The 25,704-nt window shown below is 47.0% G+C and overlaps 1 protein-coding gene across 2 annotated transcripts in view; it reads right to left on the minus strand.

Moving 5' to 3' along the window:
• nup160 (nucleoporin 160) overlaps positions 1-25,704 on the minus strand; it is a 109,734-nt gene that overhangs the window by 74,554 nt on the left and 9,476 nt on the right. For both annotated transcript variants that reach the window (XM_069895169.1, XM_069895162.1), the window contains 10 exons: positions 25,367-25,589; positions 24,621-24,699; positions 24,193-24,307; positions 14,522-14,677; positions 11,621-11,701; positions 10,118-10,215; positions 6,742-6,826; positions 4,773-4,841; positions 3,427-3,510; positions 2,721-2,891 (listed from right to left, as the gene is read on the minus strand). In XM_069895169.1, the coding sequence (XP_069751270.1) occupies positions 2,721-2,891; positions 3,427-3,510; positions 4,773-4,841; positions 6,742-6,826; positions 10,118-10,215; positions 11,621-11,701; positions 14,522-14,677; positions 24,193-24,307; positions 24,621-24,699; positions 25,367-25,589 (1,161 nt within the window). The remainder of the gene's footprint in view (positions 1-2,720; positions 2,892-3,426; positions 3,511-4,772; positions 4,842-6,741; positions 6,827-10,117; positions 10,216-11,620; positions 11,702-14,521; positions 14,678-24,192; positions 24,308-24,620; positions 24,700-25,366; positions 25,590-25,704) is intronic.

Raw genomic sequence — 25,704 nt, forward strand, 5'->3', positions numbered from 1 at the left:
ATGATCTCCCAGATGGTAATCTCTGGATTATTCCCAGTGTCCTGAGCGAGGGAAGGTCAGAACAGGAAGATAGTTCAGACTAATGAGCAGCTGAAGAGAAGGTGCAGGGTTTCGTCCTTGGATCATTGGAACTTTTTCTGGGGAAGAGGTGCCCTGCACAAGTGGGACGGATTGCACCTGAACTGGAGGAGAACCAATATTCTGGCAGGATGTTTGCTAATTTTTTTTTGTGGGGGGGGGGGGGGTTAAACTAGATTCACGGGGGGTGGGAACCAAAGTGAAGGGGCAGTTGGTGCACAAGTAGGTACAGCTGATAGGAAATTTGAGTGGAAGGACAGGCAGATAGGGAAAACAGTGTAGTGGGATGTTGCAACGCAACAGGAACAGAGTTTAAAAAAAAGTAACAAAAGGTTTTGTACTTAAATGCAGACAACACAAGAAATAAAGTAGATGACTTTGAAGTACAGCTATGCATTGGTAGGAATAATGTTGTGGCCATCACGGAGGTGTGGCAATAGGATGGATGTTTTTGGCAGCTGGATGTCCAAGGATACACAGTGTATTGAAAAGATAGGCAAGCAGAGGGGTTGCCACACCTCTATTGGTGAAGAATAACATTAAATCATTAGAAATAGGGGGCATACAATCAGAAGATATCGAATGATTGTGGGTCGAGTTAATGACAAGAATAAAAAGACACTCTGAGTTATATACTACAAAATAGTAGGCAGGATGCGGACAATAAATTACAACAGCAAATAGAAAAAATGTGTCAGAAGGGCAATGTTATGGTAGTCAGGGGGGATTTTAACATGCAAGTAGATTGGGAAAACCAGGTTGGCACTGGAACTCGAGAGAGAATTTGTAGTAGAAACCCTACGAGATGGCTTTTAGAGCAGTTTGTTGATGAACCAATTGGTGGAAATTGGGTGTAGTGTAATGCACCAGAGATAATTAGAGAGCTGAGAGTAAAGGAACTAATAGGGGCATGGATTGCACCCACAGGTTCTGAAAGAGATAGAGATTGCGAAGGCATTGGTAATGTTCTTTCAGAAATCAATAGATTCTAGAATGGTCCCAGAGAACTGGAATATCACAAATGTCACCCCACTACTCAAGGGAGGGAGGCACCAGAAAGGAAATTATAGCTGGGTGTCAGTTGTTGGGAAGATGTTGGAGTAAACTGTCCAGGACGGTCCATGGTAATAACAGGAACCATACTAGCATAGGTACAGCATTGGCTGATTGGACGGAAGCAGAGATTTAGAGTAGAGGGATCATATTCTGGTTGGCTGCCAGTTGCTAGTGGTGGGGCCGCGTCTCTGTGTTGTATATTAATGATTTAGATTATGGAATGAATGGCTTTGTGGCCAAGTTTGCAGATGATATGAAGATAGGTGGAGGAGCAGATAGTGCTGAGGAAACAGAGGCTGCAGCACTTGAGACAAATTAGGAGAATGTATTTGATTTGCTACTTCTCTGCCAAATGTCAGAATGTCAAGCTTTTTGCAAGAAAAAAAAACGGGAAGACTATTTTCTAAATGGGGAGAAAATTGTAAATACCTATATGCAAACAGACCTCATGCAAGATAACCTACACATAAATTTGCTGGTTGAATCAATGGTGAAGAAGGCAAATGTTATGCTGGCATTCACTTCGAGAGGAATAGAATACAAGAGGAGGGATGTGATGTTGAGGCTTTCAGAAGGCACTGGTGAGACCTCACTTGGGAGAACTGCGAGGTTTTGTGCTCCTTATTAAAGAAAGGATATGATGACATTGGAGAGTGTTCAGGGGATGTTCACAAGGATTGAAAGGATTATCATACATGGAGCATTTGACAGCTCTTAGCCTGAACTCATTGGAATTCAGGAGAATGAGGAGGGATCTTATGGAAACATTTTGAAAGGCATAGTCAGGGCAACATGGTTAACACAATGCTGTTACAGGACAAGGTTCAAATCCTGTGCTGTCTGTCAGGAGTTTGTACGTTCTCCCTGTGTCTATGTTTCCTCAGGGCTCCAGTTTCCTCCCATCATTCCAAACACACCAGGGGGTTATACGTTAATTGGATGTAACTTGGCGGCAAGGGCTCACGGGATGAAATGGCCTGTTTGATTAAAACATTTCAAATGTTGAAAGGCATAGACAGAATAGATGAGGAAAGATTGATTCCCATGGTGGAAGAGTCTTGGACAAGAGGGTACAACTTCAGGATTGAAGGGCATCTGCTTTCTTTTGCCAGAGGGTGGTAAATCTATGGAAATTGTTGCCACCAGCGGCTGTGGAGGCCAGGTCATTGGGTGTATTTAAGGCATAGAGATTGATGGGTTCCTGGTTAACCAGGGCATCAAGGGTTATGAAAAGAAGGCAAGGAAGTGGGGCTGAGTGGGAAAATGGATCAGCTGATGATTAAAAGGCAAGGCAGACTCAATGGGCTGAATAGCCCATTTCTGCCATGTCTTGTAGTCTTACGTCACTGGAGCAGGACTCCACATCACAACATCCTGACTAGGTACACACAGTGATGCTCAGTCCTGGTAGACCAACTGCCTGCAATCATTACTTTACTCACTGGATCCCTCCTCTCAATCATACTTGGGAAATTACATTAGTATATACCCTTCTGGGCTTTTGTTAACAGCTTCACAAGGAGGCCAGGAAAGGAGATGCTGAAACCGAGGGAAAGCCAGCACTAAGCCACTACCCAACCACTCACCTTTTTCACCAGGCACACCATATTTGTGCAAACACTGACGAGCAATGCCAGTGGATGTGCTGTAGCCTCCTGGTACTGCAAGCAGCAGGTGTAGAACTTGGACCAGAATTCCACTTGCAGCTGGCGGTACACCTCCTGTGAGAACTCGTACTCTGTCACACTGCATTGAATCTGAACAGAACAGGAACTAATTAAACAACCACCCTCTTGGGCCTTGAAACAACACCAAATTCAAAGTTTCTACATTGCACCTTCCCTCACCCACTGACAAATGACCAATGAGGCAAAAGAACAAGACCAACCCAATAGCTGGAAATCATTGAACTGTACGGACAGGTGAGAGGAGGAAGGAGCAAACAACAAACCGCTAGAGGAACTCGGTAGGTCAAGTGTCAATGGGATGCAGGGGTGGGAAAGGAAAAATCATAGACTTTTCTGGAGAAGGATTTTACTGATGATCGACCCAACAGATCGTTCTTTTGCTCCAGATTCCAGCTCTGGAGTCTCTCATACCTCTTAGATGGCAATGGAGAGAAGGAATACTGGATATTACATCAAAGGAGCAATAAAATGGACAATGAAGTTGCATCCTGAATATTACAGATATGCATGAGTCAAGCTTTGTAGACTGATCTGAAGCTTTAAAGGGACAATAAATTTCAATATTGCCTTGACATGACTACCCTTTCCCCATTTCTGACATTACCGCATTTTCCACAGCTAGTGTCACCTCCTTCTTCAGTCCTTCCATTGAAGGGTCCAGGATTCGATCTGCCCCTCGACAGTATATCTAAATCAAAGAATTTGAAACAACATCACTAATTAGGTTTGTCGTTGGGTCATGATGCATGTGGGGTTTATCGCGACCCTGCATTGGCAAAGGCTGCAAGATACAAAGCTAACCTGCACAAAAGACGAGGCAACAAACAAAAACGAGACGATTGCAATCATCGTCATAAGCAAGGGAGAGGAGGTGAAGTTGTGCTCGTGAATTTCCACAGTCCCTACGATCGATGAGTGGGAACGAGATACCTCAACCAAGCTCATATTCCAGTATCTGCAGTCTCCTGTGTATTTCCATAGTACTCTCCAGCTGACCAGTGTACAACAACCGTTATGGTCCCTTGCACTGTTCACCTAGATATTGAACAAGATTCCAGCCCGTGGGTATACAAAATCTGCTTATAAACATCGGTTTGCACCCAACAGCCTTGTGAAAGTAGCTTCACCAGAAGGAATACAGCTTTTCAAAGGGCTCCCCTGGGCAACTCGAGTCAGAATTCGATGGCAGTGACACAAATATCCCAAATAGATAAATTTGTCTTTATTGTCAAATCCAAAACAGGATAGACCCAGTTAAGGTTAAAGTTTGGCTAATTACCCACAGAAACAGACAAATAAAAACCATGCACGTGCTAGGCTCAAACCAGGTCTCAGTCAAAGGGGTGCAAGTTTTATATCTACATGCGTCCAGCAGCAGTCTGCTACAATTGAGACCAACTCCCTGAAAGATTAAAATTGCACAAGCTGACAAACGGCACAGGCAGCCTGCCATTACTAGGTGCTGTGGAAGAATCAAATTGGAGTGAGAATAATTTTGGGATGAAGCAGGGCAGGAAAAGTCCTGAGAAAGAGCCACAGAGAAAAGGCCAGATTCAGAGAGAGCCCCGAGTGGGGAGGGTGCTGCTCCAGACTTAGTAACAGAATCAAGGGTCACACTCCAGTGGAGCAAGCAGGAAAAACAGCACTTCTGTAAAGAGCACGTGCTCTCTTGGCTCAGCACACTTCTTTAAAAAAAAGGAGCGCAGCTCTCTCTAGTGTCCAAGATTAAATAAACATCTTTAAGATATTAACACTAATGATGAAGGTCAAAATGCTGCCCTCTGGTGACAACTGCTGCAGAAACACAGGGATCATGTCCTATACACTTGAATCTCTTACTAACACGTGGAACAGTCCCCTCAGGAACTGCAGCTTTTATCCCTCTTTCTGAGGGAGACCAAACAGAATAGCAGTGAATTCACAGAACATTCATTTTGATCCGACAGTTACCTGTAGAGCTTTCAGCAATGCCTGAGGTGTAAAACGACCTGGGGTAAACAGGTATTCCAGATAGGTTTCCTGTGGAGGAAGCAGGACGCATTATTTAATAACTTCGTGGTCATCTTTAAAGTCCCTTCGCAGAATCAGTGCATTCAATACAGCAAGGCTGCACCACACCACTGCTTCTGCCCCAAAGATTTCTTTCTCCTCCTGAGTGAGGCCTCCTTCAATCCATGTGGCTCCGTCAGAATTAAAACACTGGCAACATGTTAGCTGTGAATTACACAGTAGTCAGTTCAATTCTCAATTCCAGATAGCGATGCAGTCCACGTGTGCAGGAAGAGTAAGACAACATATTGAGTTGAATTGGTTAGAGGCAAGGAACATAATGAATGCCTTCTGAACAACAACTCTCCTCAAAGAATGGGAACTCAGTCTTCTCCCTTTATGGTGCCATATAGCCAAATCCCATGCCTTCAAAGACCCAGGAAAATCATTATTGCCTAGAAAGGTGTACCAGCCAAGTAAACATCAACTTTGACAAAATGACAGAGACTGAGAAAATTAGTCCAAAGTATTTATTTTATATCTTTATGTAATATATGTGTGAGATTATAATATGCTGTGTATTGTGTGAGAAATGGTGTTTTGTCTGGTTGTACGTCAGATGATAATAAATATGAAAATTCTGTGACACTGACACGGATTTTGTCAAGGTTTGTCAGGAGTGACAGAATAGGCTCCTCTCACATGGGAAGTGCAGCTCCAATGCTAGAAGGTTGGGCAGAGTGGTAGTGGATGGAATTTCATCCACACAAGTGTGAGGTCAAACCCTGGCTAGACAGAGGCAGGGACCTTGGGAGCTTTGACGGAGACAGAGATGTTGGGATGCAAGCCCATTGCTCCCTGAAAGCAAATAACAAAGTGGATAGGGCAGTGAAATGGACATTTGGCATGCTTTCCCTCATGGATGAAGGTATTAAGTATAAGAGTTGGCATGTAATGTTCCACTTGTACAAAACCCTGGGTCCACTGCACTTTGGTAAATATTTCTATCTGCCACACTACAGGTAGGATGAGGCAGTAAAAGAGAGTACAGAAGAGATTCACCAGGATGTGACCTGGAATGGAAGGCTGTAGGTAGAGATCTAACAGGATGGAATTATTCTCACTGAAACATAGGAGGCACCTTAATAAAGTTATCGGGGATAAATAGGCAGAGTGAAAAGCACAGGTTCAAGGTGCGAGGGGAAAAAAATTAATGGAGATCTGAAGAGTATGCTTTTCCAGAGGTGATGAAAATCTAGAACAAGCTGGAAGAGGAGGTGATGGAAGCAGATGTAATTACATGTTCAAAAGTGAACATCTGGACTGAAACATGGATAGAAAAGCAGTAGGGGGATTTGGGTCTAATCATAGCAATTGGGACTAGCATCATGGTAAGCGTGGATGAGGAGGGTCAAATAGAGAAGGCCTGTTTCTGTGCTGTACAGCTCACTCTGTCATCCTCCAGGAAGGTTAGCTCAACTGATTGTCTGCCACCACATCCATCTTCTTAAACATTCAGCCCCTCCTCAACCATTGGCAAGACGCAGACTCAAACCTCCTTTGGCGGCAAGTCTCCCAGTGTTTCTGACCCAGCAAGGCAAAACTAGGAACACCACCAGGCTCCAAACCCATCCATACTTCCATCATTGTTGTGGTTCTCTGATCCAGCAGCACCTTTTCCCATGGTACTGTCAGAGAACACTCACCACAGCAATCTGGCGTTGGATCCATTTGCTTCTCTCCCTCCTGGGAAAGAGAAATAGTAGTATGCTCCCAGGCCTGAATCAACAGGAATTATACAACAACAAAAAATCTGCCCAGAGTCAAGATAGTTCTTGACCTGCAAGTAGATTAAACCCACTTTATCGGGTTTGATGATCGATTATGGTGGAGCAGGCCAAGAAGCTTCTAACAAGAAATGGATGCTCACCTTGGGGTCCTGATCCTCTGGCACATGCAGTTCCCCATCAGCAACTGGCTGCATAAAAACCTGGTTCCACTGGCCAGCAAGGTTACTGCAATAAAAAAAAAACTACTGACGACTGCTTGTCGGATCCCTCCCCAATTGTTCTGAAAGCATCAGCTTACTCAGCCACTTGGCCATCTATACAACCCCAGGTAATCAGCAGCCATTCTTTGGATGTCTCCAGCACACCTTTACATTGTAGTTGAAGTTCTGCATACATTAGTGTATGCACTCTTTACAGAGGGTGATCGGTGCATGGAACAAGCTGCTGGAGCTCGGATTGCTAGTGGTTTGGACTGGACTCTGTGTGGTTATGAAGGCTCTGGAAGCGAATCTACGGACACACGGTGATTCTGGGGGGGGGGGGGGAAGATCCCTCTTTTGCTTCTTTCTCTGACTAAGAGGCGCTTTAAGCAATTTCTGCCGATGACGAATCGGTCCGCCTTACACCAGACAAAAGCAATTTCATGCAATCTGACCCTGTTTTATTACAATGACAATAAATTGAATCTTGAGGAGGTTGTTGAGGCAGGTGCCTTTACAATGTTTAAAAAACATTTGGATGGATTTGAGGAATAGGGGTCAAATGCAAGCAGATGAGACAAGTGTAGGGTGGGCCATTGGGTCAGCTCAGCCAAGTTGGGGTGAAGGGCTCATTGCAACGCTGTGTGACTCTATTTGGTAAATAGAGCAATAATACATAGCATACTCTTTTTATTCCTGAGGACTGAGGGAGAGCGAACATTGTTAACCACTTCTCTGCTTCTCAACCTCAGCACACGAAGCCAATTGGAACATCAGTTCATCTGGTACAGACCTGGATCTGCACTTGCTCCTTCCCCAGCGAACCTACACGTTTTGACCCACTGAATGAAGCTGCGATGGTTCAAGGGCAGAGCAAGAAAAACAGACACGATGCCAGTACCAAGATGAAATTTAAGATTATATTGCCAATAGCTGCATTGATATTTGTGAACTGATGAGGATAAAATTAAAAATCACTATCAGACCCAGCCCAGACTTTAGTTAGATGGCCCACAGATCCATCCATCCAGGTTTAATCCTCACCTCAGTGAGAGACTGATGAGTGGCATCCTGTAACCTTGTACAGAAAATGAGTAAACTATTCCAAAATATTTATATTTATTTTATATTATATTGTAGCCGACTACTACAAAGAAACACACACTCCCAGTGTGGAAGGTTCAGCTCTGCGATTTATTGAGGCTGGAAAAGTTCCTTTTATACAGGCTCCAGCTTTCAACCACGCCAGTGTTAAGGGACGTGTTACAGTGTGTTATGCTGCTGTTTACTACCCCGTGCACCACGCGCTGTGCCGGCTCGATCTCCGTTGTGGCGGGCTGCCACAATATATTCATGTATATATGTGACCGCCATAGTCCAGGGAAACACTGTCTTGACCAGTTATATAGTCAGATGATGATAAACTTGAACAGAGTTTGCACATTCTCCCTGTGACCAGCTTGCTGACCTCCCTCCCCCCCCCCATGCTCCTCTTTCCTCCCACATCCCAAAGCCATGCACATTGGTAAGTTAACTGATCCTAGTGGGTCTGAAGCTGGTAGAATCTGGGGGGGCAGCTGAAGGGAATGCAAGGAAGAACGTGAGATGAGTGAATAAGAGGTTGGCTCAAGCTCAGAAAATTGCTGATGGCACAGGCAGGCAGCATCTGTGGAAAGCAACAGGTCCAAGCTCTTCATCAAGGATGGTGAAAGGCATTCCTGATAAAGGGCTCATGCTCAAAATGTCACCTGCCTATTGCTTTCCATGGATACTGCCTGACACGCTGAGGTCCTCTAGCACTTCTGTGTACTACTCAAGTTCTCCTGCAACTCCAGACTCCTTGTTTCACCCTGCAACAAATTTAGTGACCCCACTTCCATGCTTTATGAATCAAACAATTTGCTACTCACTTATTACCTGGAATCAATGCACTAAAATGATTACATCACTCAAGGCTTGCATTTTCTGAAAAGACAATGGTACAACTACATGCAACTTTGCATTAAAACACTACTTCAAGTTGTGATTCTAGAATAATGGGCTCTTGGTACAAACTACTGGAAACTGTGTAAAATTGGCATCCCTGAGGTGAAAGAAATGCAGAAAGGACTGGTGGTGGGATTTAATGTAAATGCTTCTGAAGGACTCTCCAGATGATCAAATCTGGAGCAAAAAACAATACACCTTCACCCATGGAGGATCTGGCTCTGAGAAGCCAAAATTTAAAAGTGCAGCACCCCAAATTATACAAATTACATTCTTATTCTCTACATTTCTTTCTCCTGATCTGGGCATCAGAAGCATCTGCAGTCTATTATTCTGTCTGGTCTCTCTGATATACACCTGGACCTCCATGCCCCTCCCATCCATGTACCTATCCAAATTTCCTCAATGTCAAAATCAAGCCCACATTCACCACTTCAGTTGGCAGCTCATTCCACAGTCTCACCACTTTCTGCATGAAGTCCCGTCCTCCCCAACTGTTTCCCCGAAACATCTCACCTTTCACACCCTTAACCCATGTCCTCTCGTTCTGGTCTCACCCAACCTTTGTTGAAAAAAACCTGCTTGCATTTGCTCCCTTTGAAGTTTTTCTCCTCTCTTCGAAGGGAGGTCTGTGATACCCTCTTTCTGCATCCCCTCTGTGGCTTCTTACTGCTCTCCACCTGACTTTCTACCAAAGCTACATCCTTCCTTGCTACTGACCTTCCCCTTGTCTTCAATACTGCCCACTCAGTATTCGCTCAGACGAAGCAGGTTTTCAACCTAAAAACCTAGATTGTCCGAATTTCTGACCTGCTGAATTCCCGCAGTGTATTGTTTTTTGCTCCAGATTCCAGCATTTGTAGCCTCTTGTGAACTCTACCCCCCCACCATATCCCATCTAATCAACTCATTAGTCTAAGCTGTGAAAGTATAACACATTGCAAGGCACCACATTCCCCTTGAAGCTTTGATGAAGGGATCAGGGCCAAGACATCAGTTATATATCTACACCTCTTACGGACACTGAAACCTGCCGAGTTCCTCCAGTATTTCTGTGCTTTTTAAAAAAAATCACATTCCCGCTTTCCCATCCACCCTTTGCTTCAAGTCAAAGAACTGCAGCTGCACATTTTCTGACAAAAATTTGCAACTATTGGCTAACATTGAAGCCAATGAGACATAAAACTAGCAACTCCTCAACTACACTCCTAGCATTACTGAGGGATCAACTGGAAAAACGTGACAGTTTCCCAAACTCTACTATTGAAGGAAGGTTCATTTCATCCAAGGAACTTGTCACCATTTTGTTTCAGCTTCTCCAAGGACTTACTGCTCAAAGTTGATGTATCTAACATTGGTCTGGTTGTCCTCATCCTGCCACAGGGCCCATATATCAGTGGGAGTTAGGGCAAAATCCACCAGCGTTTCCTGCAGAGAGACCAAAAAAATATCGCTGTAAATCAGTCAGGATCAAGTCAGCAAGCTTGGCCAATTTTATCCAGTTTTGATTCCGTATAACTGGACTGAAAAAACTGAAAAAAATTGTAAGTAGTCTCACAAAAGAATGGCTGCTGGATTTCATAATGGAAGGGGAACTCATTAGCCAGTCCAAGAAAACAATTGGGCTTCCCAAGGAAATAAATTATGATTCAGATGCTGCACTAATGACAAAGACAACAGCCGCTCAAATCACACGCACAATATGTCAAGCTTTACAGAGTGAACTGTCCAAGCAAGAATACAACCTTGCAGATTAAATGTTTCCTCCTCAAAATCTACAAATACCTAAGGTTTAATAGTGACAAGCTGGTCATCTAAACTAGAAGTAGAAAATGCTCAGTAGATCAGGCCTTTTCTGTAGAGATAACCCTTCTCCAGAATGGAGGGCTCTTAGACCAGGATCATTACCTGTGTGACCCTTCCCACAGATGCTGCCTGACCTGCTGAGTGTCCCAGCATTCTCTGCTTTGATAATGAAACAGAACAATCCACTCTCATTCTAATGACTGCAAGAATGATCAGGATACAAGAAAATGAAATTGTTGCAAGAAGGTCTGATGAGGAACGATGAGAAAAACTGTAGATAGCAAGGAGGGCAGTCATAGTCTGCAGAATAATATTGATCAGCTGGTAAATTGGACAGGTGGAATTTAAACCCAATCAGTGCAAGGTGATTTTCCTTGAATGGTGGGGAGTATGCAGGAACAAAGGGACATCTCTGAAGGAGACCATACAGGTAGAAAAGGCACCCAACACGTGTCTTCATTAGCTGGCTCAAAGAATACAAGAACAGGGAGGTGCTAGAACTTACTTTATTACCTCCACTGCTGAACAGTAGCTAGCCCACGCCTAGAATTTTGTGTTCTGTTTCAGACAGTTCACTATGCAATTGCACTGAAGAGGGAACAGAGGAGATTCACCAGGATGTTGCCTGGAATGGAATATTTCAGAGATGATGAGGAGAGATTGAACAGGCTTGGCTTGTTTACCTTGGAGTATAGGGGGAAACTGAGAAGAGAGCACAATAGGAGATGCAGAACAAAACCTTTCTCCCAAGGCAGAGATGGCAAGGACCAAAGTTTGAGGTGAGGGATTGGAGGTGATTCTCTCAACTTTTAAGAAGGACCAGGAAGACCACTTGAATCACCAATGTAAACTATGAACCAAGTGCTGGTAAATGGATTTAGTTATGGAGGAATGCATGGGCGTCTAAAGGTTCTATCTCTGGGCTGTGTGACAGTGACATACCCTGATTGTATTCACAATTATTTTAGGTGAAAGCAAACAGCTTCAGTTTCACAGACGATCAAGGCTGATGCTGGGCAGTGCATACCTGTGTGGAGAAGAGAGTAGAGATGTGATCCAAACTGTAGCGGTTACTCTCAATGCAGCACACCAACTGGAAGACACAAAACTAGAAAAAAGAATAATGATGATGTGAGGAAAAGGGCAATATCTCCTCATTCTGATCTTTACAAACAATAACACAAGGGTCTTACTACTTGTCTGAAACCTCAATGGACTAAAATGCAACAGACTAAATTAGTGGTCAGCTGCCCACCCAAGTTCCCAACGCCTCGAGCGACGCAACCACAGTCATAGAAACATAGAAACATAGAAGATAGGAGCAGGAGTAGGTCATTCGACCCTTCGAGCCTGCTCCGCCATTCAACGAGATCATGGCTAATCTTAAAGTTCAGTACCCCATCCCCGCCTTCTCTCCGTAACCTTTAATACCCTTATACTGAAGAAATAGATCTAATTCCCTCTTAAATATATTTAATGAACCTGCCTCTACTGCCCTCTGTGGCAATGAATTCCACAGATTCACCACCCTCTGGGTAAAGAAATTCCTCCTCATCTCGGTCCTAAATGGTTTGCCTATTATCCTCAAACCATGGCCCCGGGTTCTGGATTTTCCCACCATTGGAAACATCCCATCTGCATCCATTCTGTCCAGTCCTGCCAGAATTTTATATGTCTCTATGAGATCCCCTCTCAATCTTCTAAACTCCAGCGAGTACAATCCCAATTTGCGCAATCTTTCCTCATAAGTCATTCCTGCCATTCCAGGTATCGGCCTGGTGAATCGCCTCTGCACTCCCTCCATTGCAAGAACATCCTTCCTTAGATAAGATGACCAAAACTGCACACAATACTCCAGGTGGGGTCTCACCAAGGCCCTGTACAGCTGCAGTAAGGTATCCTTGTTCCTATACTCAAACCCTCTTGATATGAAGGCAAACATACCATTTGCCTTTTTAACCGCCTGCTGTTCCTGCATGCTCGCCTTCAGAGACAAGTACTCCTAGGTCTCTGCACTTCCCCATCTCTTAATCTATTGCCATTCAAATAGTAATCTACCCTCCGGTTTGTATTACCAAAGTGGATAACATCACATTTATCCACATTGTAGTGCATTTGCCATGTATCTGCCCAGTCCCTCAATTTATCCAAATCACACTGGAGCTTCCTGACCCCCTCTTCCGTGCACACAACCCCTCCTAGCTTAGTGTCATCTGCAAATTTGGAGATATTACATCCAATCCCCTCATCCAGATCATTAATGTAAATTGTGAACAGCTGGGGTCCCAGTACAGATCCCTGTGGCACCCCACTGGTCACCGCCTGCCACTCAGAAAATTAGCCATTTATCCCAACTCTGTCTTCTACCTGCCAATCAATCCACATCAATACTTTGCCCCCAATCCCATGAGCCTTGATTTTGGAAGCCAGTCGTTTATGTGGGACCTTATCGAAGGCCTTTTGGAAGTCCAGGTACACCACATCCACTGGCTCTCCCCCATCTATTTTACCTGTCACCATCTCAAAGAATTCCAATAGATTTGTCAAGCACGATTTACCTTTTGTAAATCCATGTTGACTCTGTCCGATCCCTTCTCTGCTAGTCATATGCTCCGCTATTACATCCTTAATAATGGATTCCATCATTTTGCCCACTACTGATGTAAGGCTCACCGGCCTATAATTCCCCGCTTTTTCTCTACCCCCCTTTTTAAATAGTGGGGTAACATTAGCTACCCTCCAATCCATAGGTACTGATCCTGAGTCTATCGAGTTCTGGAAAATAATTCTTAAAGCATCTGCTATCTGAATGACCTCTTCCTTAAGTACCCTAGGATGTAGATTATCAGGCCCTTGGGATTTATCTGCCTTCAATCCCATCAATTTCCCCAAGACCATGTCCTTAGAGATACTGATTTCTTTCAGTTCCTCCCTTGCATTAGTCTCTATGTTTCCCAACATCCTTGGGAGGTTATTTGTATCCTCTCTTGTAAAAACAGAGCTAAAGTAAGAATTTAATTGGTCTGCCATTTCCTTATTCCCCATTATATATTCCCCTCATTCCGACTACAAAGGACCTACTCTGGATTTCACCAATCTTTTCCTCTTGACATATTTATAAAAGCTTTTGCAGTCAGTTTTTATATTTGCCGCAAGCTTACTTTCGTAATTTATTTTTGCTCTCTTGATTAATTCCTTTGTCCTCCTTTGGTGCATCTTGAACTGCTCCCAGTCTTCGGTTGTGGTACTTTTTTTGGCCAATTGATATGCTCTCTCTTTGGACCTAATGCTGTCTCTAATTTCCCTTGTTATCCACGGTTGAGTCACCTTTTTTGGTTTATTTTTATGCCAAACCGGTATAAATGATTTTTGCAATTTCTCCATTAGATCTGTGAATGCTTTCCATTGTCTATCCAGTCAACTCCCCCATAAACACCACCCAATCAATCTTACTCAACCCCTGTCTCATACCATCATTATTCCCTTTATTTAAATTCAGGACCTTAGTCTCGGTTTTAATTTCATCACTCTCCATGTCGAGTGAGAATTCGATCATATTGTGATCGCTCCTTCCCAAAGGGCCTCGTACAACAAGATTGTTGATTAGCCCCTTATCATTGCATAATATCCAATCTAAAATGGCCTGCTCCAGAGTTGGTTCCTCAACATATTGGTCTAGATAACCGAACCGTAAACATTCAAGGAATTCCTCCTCCTCAGTATTTTTACTAGTCAAAAGTAATATGCATGCAATAGTTAACCCCCTAAATTTTACCCCAATGATTAGTCCACAAAATTCAACTATTACACGTATATAAGGTACATCAAATTCAGGAAACACACAAACCATACAGAAGCAGAAAATACAAGATGTTTGTGTCAAGACACCAACGAGACGACACACAAGTCCTTTAGCTTGCTGAGGTACCTGTCCACGTTTGGGGCAGTGTAGATAGACCCCAAGGAAGAAGCCAGAAGAGGAATAGGCCAAGCGCAGCTTGTGGCCCAAACTGCCAACGTGCCTCAGCTCCTTACTGGCCGGCATGAACGCCAGCATGTCCGCAACCATCAGGCACATCTGATCCTAAACAAAACAGTCAATGCACAAGAGTTAGTGTTGGCAAAACAGCTTGTTCTCTACAAAAGCTAGGCACCCTGGCTGTTAGTATAAATGAACAAAACGTGACAAATTCCAGCACTGGGAGAAAACAAAACTTCACAAATTGCAGATCACGATATTGCTCAACAACTCAGACTACATAAGAACACAAGAGTTGCCATCCAGACTGTCAAGCTTGGTCTGTCATTTAATAAGATCACTTCTAATCTAGTTGTGGACTCAGCTCCACCAACCTGCCCTTTCCCCATAACCCTTAACTCTCCCATTATACCAAAATCTACCTCTGTACCTTTAATATAATGAGGCAGCCTTGGGCAGAGAATTCCACAGATTCACTCCACTCTGGAAATTGCATCCTCCTCATTTTTATGTATATTCTACTCCCGTAAATCCTGAAGGAATTTTCCTGCCTCTATCTTGTCTATTCCTGTCATGATTTTATGTTTCAATAAGATCTCCTCTCATTCTTCTGAAGTCCAACAGGTATAGTTCAATCCCTGCTCACTGGCAAATCCTTCAATCTCTGGTATCAACCCAGTGAATCTCCTCTGCATTGACTCCAGTACAGGCGCGACTCGGGTGGGCGACAGGGGGAGAGGTGGCGGCGCGACTCGGGCGGGCGACAGGGGGAGAGGTGGCGGCGCGACTCGGGCGGGCGACAGGGGGAAGAGGTGGCAACTCGGGCGGGCGACGGGGGAGAGGTGGCGGCGCGACTCGGGCGAGCAACGGGGGAGAGGTGGCGGCGCGACTCGGGCGGGCGACGGGGAGAGGTGGCAGCGCGACTCGGGCGGGCGACGGGGAGAGGTGGCAGCGCGACTCGGGCGGGCGACAGGGGAGAGGTGGCGGCACGACTCGGGCGGGCGACGGGGGAGAGGTGGCGGCGCGACTCGGGCGGGCGACGGGGGAGAGGTGGCGGCGCGACTCGGGCAGGCGACGGGGGAGAGGTGCCGACCCGACTCGGGCGGGCGACGGGGAGAGGTGGCGACGCAACTCGGGCGGGCGACGGGGAGAGGTGGCGACGCAACTCGGGCGGGCGATGGGGGAGAGGTGGCAGCGCGACTCAGGCAGGCGATGGGGAGAGGTGGCGGCGCGACTCGGGCAGGCGACGGGGGAGAGGTGGCGGCGGGACTCAGGCGGCGCGACTCGGGCAGGCGATGGGGGAGAGGTGGCGGCGCGACTCGGGCAGGCGATGGGGGAGAGGTGGCGGCGCGACTCGGGCGGGCGACGGGGGGAGAGGTGGCGGCGCGACTCGGGCGGGCAACGGGGGGAGAGGTGGCGGCGCGACTCGGGTGGGCGACGGGGGAGAGGTGGCGGCGCGACTCAGGCGGGCGACGGGGGAAGAGGTGGCGGCGCGACTCAGGCGGGCGACGGGGGAAGAGGTGGCGGCGCGACTCGGGCGGGCGACGGGGGAAGAGGTGGCGGCGCGACTCGGGCGGGCGACGGAGGGGAGAGGTGACGGCGCGACTTGGGCGGGCGACGGGGGGAGGTGGCGGCGGGACTCAGGCGGGCGACGGGGAGAGGTGGCGGCGCGACTCGGGCAGGCGATGGGGGAGAGGTGGCGGCGCGACTCGGGCAGGCGATGGGGGAGAGGTGGCGGCGCGACTCGGGCGGGCGACGGGGGGAGAGGTGGCGGCGCGACTCGGGCGGGCAACGGGGGGAGAGGTGGCGGCGCGACTCGGGTGGGCGACGGGGGAGAGGTGGCGGCGCGACTCAGGCGGGCGACGGGGGAAGAGGTGGCGGCGCGACTCAGGCGGGCGACGGGGGAAGAGGTGGCGGCGCGACTCGGGCGGGCGACGGGGGAAGAGGTGGCGGCGCGACTCGGGCGGGCGACGGAGGGGAGAGGTGACGGCGCGACTTGGGCGGGCGACGGGGGGAGAGGTGGCGGCGCGACTTGGGCGGGCGACGGGGGAGAGGTGGCGGCGCGACTTGGGCGGGCGACGGGGAGAGGTGGCGACGCAACTCGGGCGGGCGATGGGGGAGAGGTGGCAGCGCGACTCAGGCAGGCGATGGGGAGAGGTGGCGGCGTGACTCAGGCAGGCGACGGGGAGAGCTGGCGGCGCGACTCGGGCGGGCGAAGGGGGAGAGGTGGCGGCGCGACTCGGGCGGGCGACGGGGAGAGCTGGCGGCGCGACTCATGCGGGCGACGGGGAGAGGTGGCGGCGCGACTCAGGCAGGCGACGGGGGAGAGCTGGCGGCGCGACTCGGGCGGGCGACGGGGGAGAGCTGGGGGCGCGACTCGGGCGGGCGACGGGGGAGAGCTGGCGGCGCGACTCGGGCGGGCGACGGGGGAGAGCTGGCGGCGCGACTCAGGCGGGCGACGGGGAGAGGTGGCGGCGCGACTCGGGCGGGCGACGGGAGAGAGGTGGCGGCGCGACTCGGGCGGGCGACGGGGGGAGAGGTGGCGGCGCGACTCGGGCTGGCGACGGGGAGAGAGGTGGCGGTGCGACTGTAATGGAGGATTAAAACCATCTGCCCAGATGCTTTTTCCTTATGTGGAACTGACGACACTGGGTCCACACTCAGGTCATGTTACTTTCAGAACTATCAGATGTAATTAAACTCAGCAAAGGGGATTTATGTGAAGATACACTTTGAAATGGAATTTCACTGTGAGGCCCAGGTAAAGCAGTTGTCAAATGCAACACTCTGAAATTGACGAATTGGTCACAACCTGTCTTGCTCGAGAAGTTTTAATAAGTCTTTGTATCTACGAGATAAACCAGGAATTCTTAACATCCTGGTTCCATAATAATTAATTTTCTAAATTGTAGAATAGTATGTTCAGTTTTGATTTTGACTGACAAATGTTAGAAGGAGTAGGCGCATGATTAATTGTTTTTGGGGTATATAAGCCTGTGGGCCTGCCGTTGAAGTTTAGACTCTCCGAGGGGTGGGAACACCCCTTGTCAAGAAGGAAGAACAGCCAGAGTCCAAGCAACGTCCCAGTCGGGGAGGTGGAGAAGCTGCTACCGGTGCCCTGACAACCTCCTACAAGTATGCAGTCGTTGCCTCGCTTCGGCAGTTGGGACCAGTCCAAGCGTTGATAAGTATAGTTGGGAAGGGCTTGCATATTGTAGTGTGGAATCAGCTTTTGAATTTGTAATAAACATTTGTATGAACTGAACTGCTCTCAGTGTGTGTGTCTATTTTCTTTCGGTAGCTCAAACACTGTGACCAATCTAAAACAAAAAAAAATGAGAGGTATAAGTTTACCCAAGACAGCGACTTGGGCAGGCGACTGGGGGAGTGGTGGCAGCGCGACTCGGGCGGGCGACCGGGGGAGAGGTGGCGGCGCGACTTGGGCGGGCGACGGGAGATGTGGCGGCGCGACTCGGGCGGGCGATGGGGGAGAGATGGCGGCGCGACTCGGGCGGGCGACGGGGGGGAGAGGTGGCGGCGCGACTCGGGCGGGCGACGGGGGGAGAGGTGGCGGCGCGACTCGTGCGGGCGACGGGGGAGAGGTGGCGGCGCGACTCGGGCGGGCGACGGGGGAGATGTGGCGGCGTGACTCGGGCGGGCGACGGGGGAGAGGTGGCGGCGCGACTCGGGCGGGCGACGGGGAGAGGTGGCGGCGCGACTCGGGCGGGCGACGGGGAGAGGTGGCGGCGCGACTCGGGCGGGCGACGGGGAGAGGTGGCGGCGCGACTCGGGCAGGCGACGGGGAGAGGTGGCGGCGCGACTCGGGCGGGCGACGGGGAGAGGTGGCGGCGCGACTCGGGCGGGTGACGGGGAGAGGTGGCGGCGGGACTCGGTTAGGCGACTGGGGGAGAGATGGCAGCGTGACTCGGGCGGGCGTCTGGGGGCGAGAGGGGCAGTGTGACTCAGATGGGCGAATGAGGGAAAGAGCAGCACGACTCGGATGGACGACTGGGGGAGAGAGAGCAGTGCAACTCGGGCGGTGGGCAATTGGGGAGAGAGACACAGCAACATGACTCTGGGGGTGGGGGGGGAGGAATGAAGGACAGCAGCACCACCTGGGCAAGAGGGGGGCTTGGGTGTGGAGATAGCATTGCAACTTGGGCGGGTGGGCTTAAAAGTTGAAAATCTGGAAGATTCCACACAACGGCAGGTGTCTGGGTCCCGACAATCCTGGAAGGTTAGGCACCACTCTATCCTTTCTCCAGTAAGACGACCAGAATTGCACATAGTACTCTAGGTGCAGCCTCACCAATACCCTGTACAATTGCTGCAGAACTTCCCTTAAATCTGTTACACCTGCATACCACCTTTTGTGATTCATGCACAAGCACTCCCAAGTCCCTCCAAACAGCTTGCTGAAATCTTTCACCACTTAAATAATCTAATCTATTTTTTCTTCCAGTGGTTGACCCAAGATTTACCACATTGAACTCATCTGCCAGTCCCTGGCCAACCCAATTAACCTATCTCTATCTCTCTGGAGACTGCCCTCCACACAATTTGCTTTTCCACTCCATTTAGTGTCATCAGCAAACTTAAAAACACTACACTCAGTCCCTTCTTCCAAATCTTTAATGTACGTTGAGAACATTTGTGGGCCCAGCACCAATTTTTGCACCACCCACTAACCACCGATTGCCAACCAGAAACTTCCATTTTCCCAACTCTATTCCTTCTGTTGGTTAGCCAATCTTCTATCCATGCTAATACATGATCCTCAACTCCACGCACCCTTAACCTGTGAGTGTCTTTTATCAAACACCTTTTGGAAATCCAAGTATACAACATTCCCACTGTACTTGTTAAATCCTCAAGACTCCACTAAAATTGTCAAACATGACCTCCCCTTCCCATCCCAGCCTGCATCTGCCTGATAGAACAATTTCTATCCAGATGTCTTGCTTTTACTTCCTTAATGAGCTTCAGGCACTTTCCTGACTACAGACATTAAGCTAACTGGCGTGTAATTAGCGGCCTTTTGTCTACATCCATTTTTAAACAGTGGTATGACATTCGCTGACATCCAATCCGCTGGGACCTTAATGTCATCTCACGTCAACTTCTCCATAGCATGCTGAAGTTAGGAAATTAAGTGCCAATTAAATGCATCACAGAAGTTGGGCTTGGTACATGGTTGACGCTTTTGTAGTCCTGGTCAAAATAGGACCCATAACGATCCTACAGAAGACAGAATGAGCTTGCATGGCCCCCAGCCAAGAAAACTAACAAATGAGCCCGTGGAATAGTATTCCCTCAGATGGCAAGTTGATAAGGGATTTCAAAATATCTTACTCTATGTCTGCCTGTCTCGCTGACAGAAAGTCACAAGTTCATTCTCCATTCTCGGAATCTCCTTAGTTCAGGAGTTAGCCTGCCATCAACAAGCTCCCATCTGCCCACTTTTGAGCTTGTACATTCAGTATCTTTCAGTACAAGGACAAAGAGAAAAGACAACCAGTAGTACTCTCAACTGCACATCCTGCTCTGGGCAGTTCAGCAACAATTTGAAGCTTGTGATTGGACTGATCCTTGCCCCACTGGGAAAAGACCGGGAACTTCCAAATGGAACTTGGGCAGGGAAAGAGGGGTACTGGGAGTGATCTCTCCCCACCACCACTACAAATGTCCCGCGAGACCTTCAAAACCTGTAGAACATTTCAAGATGATGCCATTTTGCTTAGTGAACATTAATAAATCTGATTCTTTGTAATAATCGTCTACATGGTGACATGGTTAGTATTGCAGTTAGTGCAATATTACAGCACCAGTGACCCAGTTTTGACTACGCCTGTCTGCAACGACTTGCACTTCCTTCCTCATGACCATGTGGGTTTTCTTTAGGTGCACTAGCTTCCTTCCATGTTCCAAGTACGTACAGGGTTAGTAAGTTAATTGGACACATGGCATTAATCGGGCAGCACTGAGCAGAATTAGCTTCTTCCGTGCTGTAGGCTGGAAGGGCCTGTTATTGTGCTTTATCTATAAATTAATACACTTTGGAGAGTTTGGATTTGTGACCCTGGGACTGTGATATCTTGTAGGTGGCCCCATTGTTGGCCATTAGATTAATCCAGAGGCTCTCCATAGAACACTACAGCACAGTAAACAGGCCATTCAGCCCTTCTAGCCTGTGCCAAACATTATTCCGCTAGTCCCATTGATCTGCTCCTATTCCATAATCCTCCAGACCTCTCCCATCCATGAATCTATCCAATCTATTCTTAAGATCCAGCTCGCATTTACCACTCTGAGGGAAGAACTTTCTCTAATGTTCTCCCTAAACCTTTTCCCTTTCAACTTTAAACTATGACCCCTCTCATATTTATCTCCCCCAATCTAAGTGGAAAAAGCCTATTCGCATTCACTCTCTTTCATAACTTTTTAAATCTCTATCAAATCCCCCTTCATTCTTCTTCGCTCCAAGGAATAAAGTCCTAACCTGTTTAATCTTTCCCTGTAACTCAACTCTTAAAGACCCAGCAACATCCTAGTAAATCTTCTCTGCACTCTTTCAATCTTATCGATATCCTTTCTGTAGTTAGGCGACCAGAACTGCACACAATACTCCAAATTTGGCCTCACCAATGTTTTAAACAACTTCAACACAACATCCCAACTCCTACACTTAATACTTTGATTTTGAAAGGCTAAGATCCCAAAAGCTTTCTTTACAACCCTGTCCACCTGCAACACCACCTTCAGGGAACAATGTATCTGTATTCCCAGATCTCTCTGCTCCTCTGCACTCCTCAGTGCCCTCCCATTTACTGTGCATGTCCTACCTTGGTTTACCCTTCCAAAATGCAAACTTGTCTGCATTAAACTCCATCTGCCATTTTTTGGCCCATTCTTCCAGTCCGTCCAGATCCCTCTGAAAGCTTGAAAATCTTTCTTGCTGTCCACAGCACCTATCTTTGTCTCATCAGCAAATTTGCTTATCCAATTTTCCACATTATAGGTTCTCAGGCCTATAATTAAGTTTTATTTTTGGAGCCTTTTTCAAACAATGGGACAACGTGAGCTACCCTCCAATTCTCTGGCACCTCACCTTTGGCTAAGGACATTTTTAATACATCTGCCAGGGCCCCTGCAATTTCTTCACTAGTCTCCCTCAAGGTGGAAGAGAATATCATATCCAGTCCGGCAGATTTATCTACTTTTATTCACTGAATGTAGCAAGCACTTTAATCTCCATATGTTCCATGACATTGTTTTTTTTCCCCCCTTCGTTCCTTATGCACTATGCAAATTCCTGAGTAAATAGTGATGCAAAAAATTGTTTTAAGATCTTCCCCATTGCATGAGACTCCACATATAGTTGACCACTCTGATCCTCTTGGGGACCAATTTTACTCTTAATATACTTACAGAAACCCTTTGTGTTTGCCTTCACATTAACTGCTAAAGCAACCTCATCTTTTGGCCTTCCAAATTTCCTTTGAGTATTTTCTTCCATTCTCTGTACTCTTCAAGCACCTCATTAGCTCCTTGTTGCCTATACTTGCTATGCACCTCCCTCTTCTTCTTAACCAGATCACCAATATCCATTGAAAACCAAGGTTCCCCGTGCCTGTTAACTTTGACTTTAATCCTAATAGGAACATGCAAACTCTCAAAATTTTGCCTTTAAAGGGCTTCCAGTTACTGAACACATCCTTGCCAGAAAACAACATCCCAATCTACTCTTCCTCGATCCTTTATCATTTCCACAAAATTTGCCTTCTTTCAATTTAGAATCCCAACATGAGCACCAGACTTGTCCTTTTCCATAAATAACTTGAAGCTAATGACATTATGGTCACTGGACCCAAAAAGTTCCCCTACACATACATCTGTCACCTGATCTGCCTTGTTCCCTAATAGGAGATCAAGTACTGCATCCTCTCTCATTGGTACTTCCATATATTGATTTAGAAGACTTTCCTGAACACTGTTCACAAACTCTAAGCCATCCAGCCCTTTCACAATAGGTGGAAAGTTAAAATCTCCTATCACAACTTCCTGCTATCTCTCTACAGATTTTCTCCTCCAATTCTCTGACTATTGCGCAGACTATAATACAACCCTATCAGTGTGGTCACACCTTTCCCATTCCTCAGCCCCATGCATATGGCCTCTGTAGACAAATGCTCCTGGCTGTCCTGACTTCACACAGCTGAGATATTTTCCCTGATTGGCAATGCCACTCCTCCCCCTCTATCACATCTGAAGCAAAGGAACCCTTCTTCCAAATCTTTAATGTACGTTGAGAACATTTGTGGGCCCAGCACCAATTTTTGCACCACCCACTAACCACCGATTGCCAACCAGAAACTTCCATTTTCTGCCAGACCTGCCCCTCCTGCAACCAAGTCTCATTAATAGCAATAATGTCATAAACACACGTGTCAATCCATGCCCTAAGCTCATCAGCCTTTCCAACTATACTCCTTACATTACAATAAATCCACGAGAACATTTCTATCACGTACAAACCTTTGATTTTGCAGTTCTCACGTGACCTTTATCTTCTTCTTTCTCACTATCTGCTCTAACAGAAAAGCTTTCCCACAAAACTAAACGCATGGTCTGCTATGACATCCACAGCACTCAAAACTCTTCCTCAAGTATTGTTCAGACACTTGTATTCTCTAGGCAATTTGAAGACTTAAGATAAAGAAACATCAACTATCCCATTACCCCACGATGGCAGTTTAACATGTGGCTGGGGACATGGTATAGTAGGGAGGACTTCAGATTTCTAGATCACTGAGTTCTGTTCCAAGGAAGGTGGGATCTGTACTGATGGGACAGATTGCATCTGAATTGGAAGGAGATTAATATCCTTGCGGATGGGTTTGTTAGTCTTGTCTTGATGGGTTTAAACTAGATTTGCAGGGGGAGGGGAACCCATTTCTAATCTCTCCAGCACATGACACGGGAAGCAATCAAGATCACTACTCTGGAGGTCCTCTTCTTCAGCCGAGCGCCCAACTCCCCAAATTCTCCTTGCAGGACCTCCACACCCTTCCTACTTATGTTATTGGTCCCTACATGGACCACATCTAGTTGATCACCCTCTCACCTAAGAATGTTGTGAACTCAACTGGAGATATCCTAGATCCTGGCACCAGAGAGGCAGCATACCATCCAGGATTCATGATCTCTTCAACAGAACTTCTCATCTGTCTTCCTAACCAGGGAATCATCTATCACTACAGCTTGCCTCTTTTTCCCCCTAAACTGTGGATCTGTCAGAAAGAACTCCTATAACTGTAGCCAAGGCACAACACTGCACACGGCAAGGAGTGTTGACCCTAATGAAGAGGACACTCAGGAAAAGCTTTCCCACAAAATTAAACGCATGGTCTGCTGTTATCCACAGCACTCAAAACACTGCCTCAAGTATTCCTCAGACATTTGGATTCTCTAGGTAATTTGAAGACTTGAGAGAAAGAAACATCAACTACCTCATTACCTAGGCTTTTCCAAGTGCAGATGCAGTTGTTGCAGAACTGTTGAATGCTTTCCCCTAATTACAACTTATGCAATACCCAATAACCAAAACTAACATTACATACCTTATAAGACCAAAGGCGAAGTTTATGATCCTGACACAGAGCGAAGATAAACACATCATGTTCCAAGAGCTGAACAGCAAGGCTAACAGGAAGATCTGATGGACCATGCTCACCTCTGCAGAGCACACAAAAGTCTTGGTTATCTTTTAACAGCACTTGTTTAGCCTCCAGCCATGCACTCCACCCCTTCTGCCATTTTATATTATATCTGTATGTATTATGTAATTATGTGGTGTGTAATGTCTGTGCCATGCTCTGGAGAAACGTTGTTTTGTCTGGCTTTACATGTACAGTCAGATGATAATGAACGAACTTGGGAAGAGGTAATGAACCCCTTAAACCAAGCAACAGTGGATGAGACTCTCAACCACACTACTTAAGAATAGAAGGTCAACATGGTCCTGCAGAGAATGTGTGCTGGCACTGACCTGATAGCAGTCGGCATCCAACCTGTGAGCAGCCTTTGCATGACAGAGCTTTGCTTCAGTTCCAGTAAAGCTGCAGCGCCTGCAACAACACAACAGTCAGCTCTTCCACGACATGACCCATAACAACACAGGTTCCATTACGTAACCTGCAACACGAGAGTCAACCCTTCCATTACATCCAACGTGCAACTAAGCAAAAGTCCGACACAAGCGCCCCTTGCCACCAATGTGTTACTTTGTTGTGCACATTGGTTAAAACAGCACAATGGACAGATGCACAAGTGAATTCAAGGCTGGAGTCCATTGAAACTTCCACTAAACAGATATTCAAGAGTGAATCAATAGTGTAATTTACAAAAGATTTGGGATGTTTACAGAATAGAATTAGTGACAGCCTCAAAACACATAAATCTCAAGTGTCTGCCAGCAATCCTTGTACTCCTTATTGGTTTGTTTCAACCTGCCCTCCTCCCTCTGAACAGATCTAAATGGACCAGTTTACACTGTAGTGAAAAAAAAAAATCACAAGGGTGGAGAAAGTGTTTGACCACCTGAGCTTATCCAGCATCGTGATTTTACTTTAACCAACGGTGTTTGCAGACTTTCGTGTTTTACTTCCTTTTACACTGTAATGGTTAGCTTGGCCAATCAGTATGACAAGATAAAATCAAAGTCATATATTGGTCAGTCAACTGCCTGCACACCCACCCACAGATGATTAGTCCCCATTCATTAACAGACATTACCTGTGGTGCTTTGCTCAGGAAGCTGGATGACCAGAATCCCTCCAGAAGCAGAAGCCAGCGCAAACAGTGCCTCGCCATCACTGCCCAGCCAGGTAGCCAAAGCTGTTGAGTTAATCGCGTGGCTGTGCATATCTGGAATCAATAGGCTGTGTGCCGGATCTCGCAGGTTCAACTTCCCAATGTCAGTAAAGATGGACTGGATGTGACCTTCACTGATCAGCTCCTGCAGAGAGAGCAACAATAATGATGTAACAGTAAAGTTGCAGAAATACGAAAGTCTGCAGACGTTATGATTGTAGTAAAGGCACATCAAAATGCTGGATGAACGAGGCAGGCAA

The sequence above is a fragment of the Narcine bancroftii genome, chromosome 1 (assembly GCF_036971445.1).
Source record: "Narcine bancroftii isolate sNarBan1 chromosome 1, sNarBan1.hap1, whole genome shotgun sequence".
Classification (NCBI taxonomy): Eukaryota; Metazoa; Chordata; class Chondrichthyes; order Torpediniformes; family Narcinidae; genus Narcine; species Narcine bancroftii.